General features: G+C 44.9%; 1 protein-coding gene across 1 annotated transcript; it reads right to left on the minus strand.

Annotated features, from left to right (window-relative positions):
- Positions 1-335: 335 nt before the first annotated feature.
- LOC110155241 (thrombospondin-1-like) lies at positions 336-8,139 on the minus strand. The gene is made up of 22 exons (XM_020919304.2): positions 8,044-8,139; positions 7,886-7,969; positions 7,245-7,804; positions 7,054-7,132; positions 6,870-6,959; positions 6,671-6,780; positions 6,256-6,381; positions 5,848-5,944; positions 5,592-5,765; positions 5,335-5,511; positions 5,082-5,255; positions 4,721-5,001; positions 4,419-4,637; positions 4,209-4,316; positions 3,670-3,829; positions 3,473-3,591; positions 2,947-3,181; positions 2,633-2,860; positions 2,274-2,545; positions 2,047-2,144; positions 1,819-1,958; positions 336-1,726 (listed from the first exon to the last, which is right to left on the minus strand). Exons 2-22 carry the CDS (start codon positions 7,947-7,949, stop codon positions 1,719-1,721), a joined length of 3,519 nt encoding a protein of 1,172 aa, XP_020774963.1. The 5' UTR covers positions 7,950-7,969; positions 8,044-8,139; the 3' UTR covers positions 336-1,718.
- Positions 8,140-8,410: the final 271 nt, after the last annotated feature.

The following is an 8,410-nucleotide window of genomic DNA, read 5'->3' on the forward strand; positions in this document are numbered from 1 at the left end:
TTAAACGCTTTTAAATAATGGTGGATATTTTGCATGTCAGACTGCTACTGGTGCTTTAGAAGGCTTTGTAAGAGAAATTGGAGAGTTTGAAGTTGTACTGGGAGGTGTAAGGAGATGCATGTGTAATGTGCAATGGGATCTGTTTGGATGTGCTGCTTAAGGGCGTTATATTTCATTTTTGCCTCTGCACAGTCAACTCCCAAGGATACTCCCTTACTCCGGGCTCTGTGCTAATAGATTCCAGTCATAGACACAGCAGGGTTTTGCTTTTCCTAAGACCTCGGGCAAACGAGATACTGAAGTAAGGCTGAGCAAAGATTACAGGGAGCTGAAAATATTTCTTAGAGGTTTATTGTTCAGTTGAAAACATTACAAAATCACAAGTTGGAGTATAAACAGCACTTTGGGTAGAAACTATGGAACAAATGTTTATAGAAAGGCTTCACTAATATTAAAAAAAAAACATACAAAATGATAACATCCTCATGTCAATGTGCAAATAAATTTATACAGACAGAAGCACTTCCATAATAGGCCACGCTTCCAGATAAATTATTTAAATAGCATATATCTACAAATATGAAATAACCAATATAAAACAATAAGTTATCAAAAAACGCACAGAAAACATACACATAGAACAATAGACTTTACACTTCTTACATCCTTTCCAGCTCTGGCTTCTCTTGCTACAAAAATATCTTATATACAGCATAACAATATTAAAGTCTTGCTAAACTCGAGAAGCCAACCATTTGATTGCGTTAAGACAAGTGATTCTCGTGTATTGCTGGCCTCGATACAAAAGAAATGAGGTAATGTTTGTACATTAGGGTTCCCTCTTGTTGTTCCCTTGTCATAACTGTACACACAAGCTCAGGCACACCAGGCACGCACTGATTAGTCTGATGCTGGGGTGAGGCCACTCTAACACATTAGGTCTGGTCTTGTTTTCTGTGTGTAACTCGAAGTAGAATCTAAGATAGTACAAATGGTTGGCAGGAAGTAGACTGGCCCTTGTGGTTAACGTCCCCTGACAGGTTCATTTAGGATTTACAAATATTTATCACAATAACAGTCCAAAGCTGCAATAAATTGCCAGCTCAGGCCCTGTGCTGTCCTCCACTTGTGCTCTTCTAATTCTTCTAGTGCTCTTTCCTGAGAAGAATACTGTGGGCCAGCTCTTACACCACATAGTGGTCTCTATATCTGGGGGTTGTTACAAATCTCTTTAGTCTTCATTGTCCACAGCCACACTAACACATGCACAACACACTCACTCTGATAGTAACAGTCAGTTCATACTGTCCACGGTCCCTCAACTGTTCCTTCAAGGGGCTTTAGCTCCCCATTCTAAAAAGTCCAGAGAGTCCACAGCAGATAATTATTGTTTTAAAAATAAAAAATAAAATAAGGCAGACTTTTCCTTTTGGTCCCTCGTCCACAGCGGATTATCATGTGCAAAGCGATACATGTGGCCCTCCTTTAATGGAGGGGAAGGCACGTTTCTTCTGAACACAGCTGCACTTGTGTTCATAGTCAGTGGTGGAGATCATTGAACTTGGATTTGGCTTTAAGTCCTGAGGTGACTGTACCTCATTTGCTCTGGTCATTTCTCCACCAAGTGCAGTTGTTTAGGAAAAGTTAGATGTTGAGATGCTGATCCTGGTCTTGTACTTTATTTCATATACATTCATTTATGAGGCGCTTTGGTCCACTTATGAATCTGGAATGATACAAAAGAAAACATTAGTATCTTCAGGAGAGTTGCGTTATCTGCTGTATCAAAACGCTCTTAAAACATTTTTAAAGTCTTACCTCTACATTCGTATTTGAGGTCTGAGAAGTACACCATCTCCTGGGAGAACACGTACAGGCCTAGTCGTCCTCCGGCATATGTTTTATCATAGATGTTTCCAGAATCAGCCATGATTCTCTTGCCCTCGTACATCACAACTCTGCAATATGAGAAATGCTTGTAAGCTCTTTCACATTCAAAACAGAAAATACATTTTTAGTGACTCATGACAAAGTAAACAAACATACCTGATAAGTCCAGACTTGGGTCTGTGAATGAGATGCCATCTGTAGGCAGTGAAGTCTTTCCAGCCAATGTTCTTGGGGTCGTGCCACAGAGTGCGGACCTGTGAGAAGCAAATCCACACATGATTAACTGTCATTAACTAAACAGTGGAGCTTTAACTGATGACTTTATAGAGAATAACTGTCATGAACTGTGTCGCTTTAACTGATGCTTTAGAGGAGAGGCTCACCTGTCCGGGGGTGTCTCCAGTGTGCCACAGGGCGTTCCTCAGATGCTCTCCAGGGCCAGTGGTGGAGTTGACCACTTTGATGGACAGGCCGGAGTAGCCCTGTGCTCTGGTGGGAGTGTGGGACCAGTATGTCTGTGTGATCTGTTTCCACATGACGGCGTAGAACCGAGAGCTGGACTGGTATCCAAACACAAAGCCAGCATAGTCATCATCTCTGTCTGTGTTCACGAAGAAGGTGCCACTGAAATCCACTGCACTAAACTCGTCGAAGCCTGGAATAAGACAATTATATGGTTAGTATAGTGTTGAATGACAGTACTTTCAATAGTAGCATCTAATAAGTATCCTGATTATCTTACCAACAGCAATGCCAGGGTCGCAGTTGACAGTCTGGACCAGCTCTTTGCCCTGATGCCGCACAACCCAGTTGGGGTCGATCTGAGAGGTGCCTTTGGGATCCAGAGGAACCATCTGGAATCTGCGGAAGTCTGTTTCACTGATAGCAAAGTTTTCTGGACACACATCATAAATATCCAGCACGTTGTCCTGGTCAAAGTCATCTTTGCACACATCACCACGGCCGTCATCTGGAGGAATGAAACAATGACAGATTAGCACATATGTCAAAGATGATGGGGCTACAGTCTTTTGGAAAGAAGGGAAAGTGACTCACTATCTGAGTCGAGCTGATCGGGGTTAAAGGCCAGGCGACAATTGTCTTTGTCATCGGGAATGCCATCATTGTCGTCGTCATGGTCACAAGCGTCTCCCTTGCCATCCTTGTCGTGGTCGGCCTGATTAGCATTGGGGATGTATGGGCAGTTGTCCAGATTGTTCTGGTGACCGTCTTCATCAATGTCCTGGTTGTTGTCACATTTGTCTCCTACGCGATCTGCGTCAGAGTCGATCTGCAAAGAGGAAGATTCCTTTAGGATGACACTTTCATGCACACTGTAAGGAAGCTGTCCTCACTTCAAATAAGCCCTCAGTGTCTCTCACCAGCCTAATATAAGAGGTGCTACAATGCAAAGGGACTTAAAAGTAACTCCTTGTCAGCTGGTATGATAGCAATGCCTCAGTTGAAACAAGTGCCCACTGTTCAGACTAAATCATAATCATATTTGAGAAGAAAAGCTCATTGCAAAGCTTTGAAAAACATTCCTGTGTGAGATGAAAGCTGCCAGTGTCATGGATGTTACCTGATCAGGGTTGTGCTCCAGGGGGCAGTTATCACAGTGGTCTCCCACTCCGTCCCTGTCTGTATCTCTCTGGTCCACATTGTACACATACGGGCAGTTGTCATTCTCATTTAGAATGCCTTTATTGAACAAAGAAAAGTTAGACAGTGCTTTTTATTTATCTACTTTTAAAATAATCTCATGACTGTTTGACTTACCATCACCATCAATGTCCACAGCACAAGCGTCTCCCTCTCCGTTGCTGTCTGTGTCGGCTTGGTCAGTGTTAGCCTCAAATATGCAGTTGTCACAGCTGTCACCAACATCATCTCGATCTGCATCATACTGGGCAGGGTTGTATACTCTTTGGCAGTTGTCCTAAATAAAAAATAAATACATAAACATAAAGCTTCTACTTTAAATGTTCAAATATTTAAGAGGTCCTTTGTTTAGTTAAGTATAGAGTTTCATTTTCCTCTGGAAGTGAGAGATGTTTCCAGCCACGATGCATTTTTCCCACAGATTTAACTCACACCAGAAATTATGGGCAAAAAGTCACCCCTTGCTCAATTTTGGCTTTTCTTTAGAACAATATTACACTTTCTGCCTTTACAATTGAACTCTGGGGTGCGTGCTGAGAAACACAAAAGTGAAACATTCCTATAGCCCAGAGGAAGGCTGGCTAGTGCTGATTACTGTGTCGGCTTCATAAGGAAAACCTGGTTTCAGCTAAAAAAAGATTACAATTCAAACTCACCCTATCATCGGGGATTCCATCATTGTCATCATCATGGTCGCATTCATCGCCCAGGCCATCTTTGTCGTGGTCCTCTTGGCCGGAGTTGGGCAGGGTGGGACAATTATCCTATAAAAAAAAGCAAAGAAGCGGTTTAAAAGACAATCCTCATTATATGCACTGTAAATCTGAGGTACACTTTGGTATTCTGACTGTGTGAGGTATGGCTACCTTCTTGCAGTGGTAGGTGGCGTTTTCCACACAGGGTAGGTCCATGTTGGGCCATCCGTCCAGGTCAGTGTCCTCTCCACAGATGTGTCCGTTTCCAGCGTAGCCCGGCTTGCACTGACAACGGTACATGGAGTCCGAGAAGATGCCCAAGTAGATGCAGTTTGCATTTTTGTTGCAGTCATGGCTACCGTCTTTGCACGGGTTACGGGGCGTGCAAACCTAAAGCAAATGATATAGAATTAAAACTTGCAAGTGGTTCCCCAGCTAGCCTTAAGCTCTGATTTAAGAGCAGTATTTCAAACCTGTTTTTTAGCTGTTGCCTGCTCCACTCCTCTTCCGAAAGGCTGGGGTCCAGAGAAGCGTGAGGGGCAGGGCAGACAGTTGTATCCAGGCTCTGTGTTCTCACAGCGGTGCACTCCGTTATGTGTGTGGCAGGCATCAGGGACCTCTTTGCACTCATCTATGTCTTTACAGGTGATTCCGTTCCCAGTGTAGCCCAGAGGACATTTACCACATTTAAATGAGCCGTCAGGGGAGCTAGTGCATTTAGCACCAGGGAAGCATGGGTTGGATAAACAACCATCTGTAAAAGAAATCTCAGTTATTTTCACTGCCAAACCAAAAGAGAGGATGTTGTGGATAATCTGTGTGTGCAGTGCTTACCAATTGGACAGTCTTGTTTGTTGCACAGCTGAGTCATAGTCGCATCACCAACACAGTCCTTTCCTCCATATTTGGGCACAGGGTCAGAACACAGGCGTTTCCGCATCTGGACTCCTCCACCGCAGGTAACAGTGCAGCTGTTCCATGGTGACCAGGGACCCCAGTTACCATTAACTATAAAAGCAAATATATTATTATTTTATATGTGCCTTAACACATGTACAATGTTATCAGAAGTTGTAAAGTAACCTACTTGGACAATGTGATTTGCGGCAGACTTCAGTTTGGCGGCCCTCTCCCTGACAGTCCCTGCCTCCCATCTGTGGTGTGGGGGAGTTGCACAGGCGGATACGGGTTATGACACCCTCTCCACAGGTCACAGAGCAGGAAGACCAGGGTGACCAATGGCTCCAGCCTCCATCCTGTTTGACTGTAAGAAGCACACACAGGTCAGTATTCAGTATTCTCAAACACATATATATTTCCTCCTCTCTTGGAGCATTAACTCACAGCGTTTGTCGCACTCCTGCAGGTAGCAGTCGCGGGTCTGCACAGATGTGCCATCACAGTTACTGTTGATGCGGTCACATGAGCGGCCACGCTGCTGAATGCCCCGCCCACATGTCACAGAGCAGTGAGTCCAGTCAGACCAGGGAGACCAGCCGTCTTCAGGGTAATCATTGGCTGTAAGAACAGTACATAGATTTTAGATTTAGTTTTGTTCAGTTTTTTTTTTTATGACTAAAATGTGGAAAGAGAGACTTACCAGTCCCACAGCGAGGGCAGCACTCTCCATCTGGCACAGTAGCGTTGGCACAGGGGATCAGGGGGCAGGAGATCTTACGGCAGACAGTGGCAGAGTTCTGTAAAGAATACTCACATTATTACAGGATAATGACTTAATGGCTTACTGACTTGACACAGCCCTCTGGCAGTGGTCCAAGACTAATTGCTGCTTTTCTGAGTGGGGATGATTTTATCAGGAACCTGACACTTTAACTGTGTTGTTAGAACACATAAACCTGACTGCCACTCACTCATCACCCAGCTAATTACCCAGACAGAATCACTTTGTAGTGACCTGATAATGAGACTAAAGGCCTCACACTGCTGTGCTCTTGTGCTGACAGGTGTAAGCAGGAGCTAAGCACTCCAGAGACAGTATGAGCCGTACCTGACAGGTGCACTCAGTGCAGCCGTCCACAGTCCATTCATCTTTGTCCTTGTGCATGATGCCGTTGTGGAGGCACACTCCATTCTGGATAGCCAGTCTGGCTATCAAAGAATTGCTGTCTTCAGACTGGAAGAAAAAGTGAAAAGAGAAGGGATTATGATGCTGGACTGAAAGTGGAAACTTTCACTTTGCCAAGGTTCCAATACAAAATGAACCACAGAGCGACATTGTGATTAAGACATTGCTTGACTCTAGCGATGCAGTGCGAATGCACGACTCTGCCAAACATATTTGTATATTCACATGGGATTCATTAGGAGCTTGGCGGGCACTCTCCATTAAAGCGACAAGTGGCTCTGTGTGTAATGGCAACAGTGGAAAAAGTAGTGACAAAGAGCAGAGCCTGAGGTCTTACCACTTTACGCAGCTCAGTGGACAACTGTTTGACGACCACACCAAGGCCTTTGAGCTCCTTGAACATGCTGCTGATGTCCTCACAGGAGAGACCGCACACGGACTGCACATCTGAGGAGACATATTGACACATTAGCAGAGCTCTACAGGGCTGTGTACACATGGGTTTGCACACAAATAATCTGCAGCACCACTCTCACCTTTGGATTTGTGGCCCATGAAGTCAGTTCTGATGGCAGGGCTGGAGCCATTGACTGGGTTGTCCAGGGTCATGACATCAGTGATGGCAGCTGCAGAGGCAGGCAGGGACAGCTTCATGAGTTTACTGAAAACATTATATGCTTTTTATAATTCTGTGCATATTCACTGGGATTGTGTAAATACCTCCATTCTGGCATCCCTTGTTTCTCAGTATGGCATCAAGAGTGGTGCCAAAGACAAAACGCACGTTCTGAAGTACTCCCTAAAAATCACATTCACATTTATTAACAAGTGCAATACAACAGCAGTCACAGTATACTAGTCATTACTAACTACCTACATATAATAGTCATAGTAATAGTAAAGTAACTCACCATGAATTTGTCCTTCACGGCTCCCTTTCCAATCCTGAGCCTGGCGATGTCTGCCACGTCTGGGCTGAGCACGCTCTGGATTGGCACGTCCATCTCGGCCGCATTGATCTCCTCACAGCCCACAAACAGCTGAGCGCGGTCATCTTGCACAAACAGCGTGAGGTTCTTCCAGTGCCCCGTGGCCAGGTCCACCTCCTCTATGGACACGACCTGCTGCTGGCTCGCGGTGGAGTAAACCAGGTCCAGAGTGTTCGCTCTGCCGTTGGACACGATCTCAAACACGGGCCCGGAACCGTCGCTCTTCTCCACCGTCAGCAGGCTGCCCCGGGTCTTTTTGAACTGCTTGAGGTTGACCAGGAGCAGGAATCCTCTCTCGGCTTGGATGGAGTCGAGCAGGTCCCGGAGCGCGTTGTCCGGTACGGCGGGGATCAGGTCTGCGTTCAGAACTTTGTATGCAGGGCTGTATGGATCAGCGCCTTTCACCAGGCTCACTCCGTTTTGTTTCTTGTTTACTCTTGCCAGGTCGAACAAGTCATACACGCTATTATCATCACGGGTCTCTGTCAGAAAACCATATGATTAAATATTAGCCCTCTATAATAAACAAAAGTGTAAATTTAACAAATAGTCTTCATCCTCACCTGCTAGTCTCGCCCCCTCTCCACTCCAAAGCATCAAAAGCAGAAAGATGCCGCACAGCATCATTGTCAAATCTCAATTGGTACCTAACAACAAAATACAGTCAATTACCTCTAATGTCTCAATCTTTAAAATAAGAAAAAGAGAATTTGGTTCTTACCTGTTTAAATAAAATGCCCCTCAAAAAGTATTTTTAAAGTGAAAGTGCTATATCCCGTTAGAGGTAACGCGTCTCCTCTTCTTTATCCTGTTACTAGTTCTTATTCTACTGCCTTATCCCGCTCATAGATGTGCTATTTAAACGTTTTAAGGACATTCCTGAGTCTGTGCGTGAACCAATGGGAGCGCAGTGCGAGCGCAAAGGGGCGTTCCGCTGTCTTACCTCAGAGCCAGTCGGAGTAATATCCGAGACGCACACACAAGGGAAAAATGCATTCCGCAGCCAAGCCCTCATCACCGGACAAATATTTCATCCACGCGCCTGAGCCAAGTGGTCGCTTCCGGTCAAATTAAGACACAATTAATAG

Source organism: Boleophthalmus pectinirostris, unplaced genomic scaffold (genome assembly GCF_026225935.1).
Source record: "Boleophthalmus pectinirostris isolate CB_2022bp ecotype Guang Dong unplaced genomic scaffold, ASM2622593v1 HiC_scaffold_10, whole genome shotgun sequence".
NCBI lineage: Eukaryota > Metazoa > Chordata > Actinopteri > Gobiiformes > Gobiidae > Boleophthalmus > Boleophthalmus pectinirostris.

What these genes read in the sequence shown, in the direction of transcription:
- LOC110155241 (XM_020919304.2), bottom strand. Translation starts at nt 7,949, where the DNA reads ATGATGCTGTGCGGCATCTTTCTGCTTTTGATGCTTTGGAGTGGAGAG. An exon ending in CATGGGCCACAAATCCAAAG is followed by an intron (nt 6,781 to 6,869) that starts GTGAGAGTGGTG and finishes ATGTCTCCTCAG; the next exon opens with ATGTGCAGTCCGTGTGCGGT. An exon ending in ATGGAATCCCCGATGATAGG is followed by an intron (nt 3,830 to 4,208) that starts GTGAGTTTGAAT and finishes TTTTTTATTTAG; the next exon opens with GACAACTGCCAAAGAGTATA.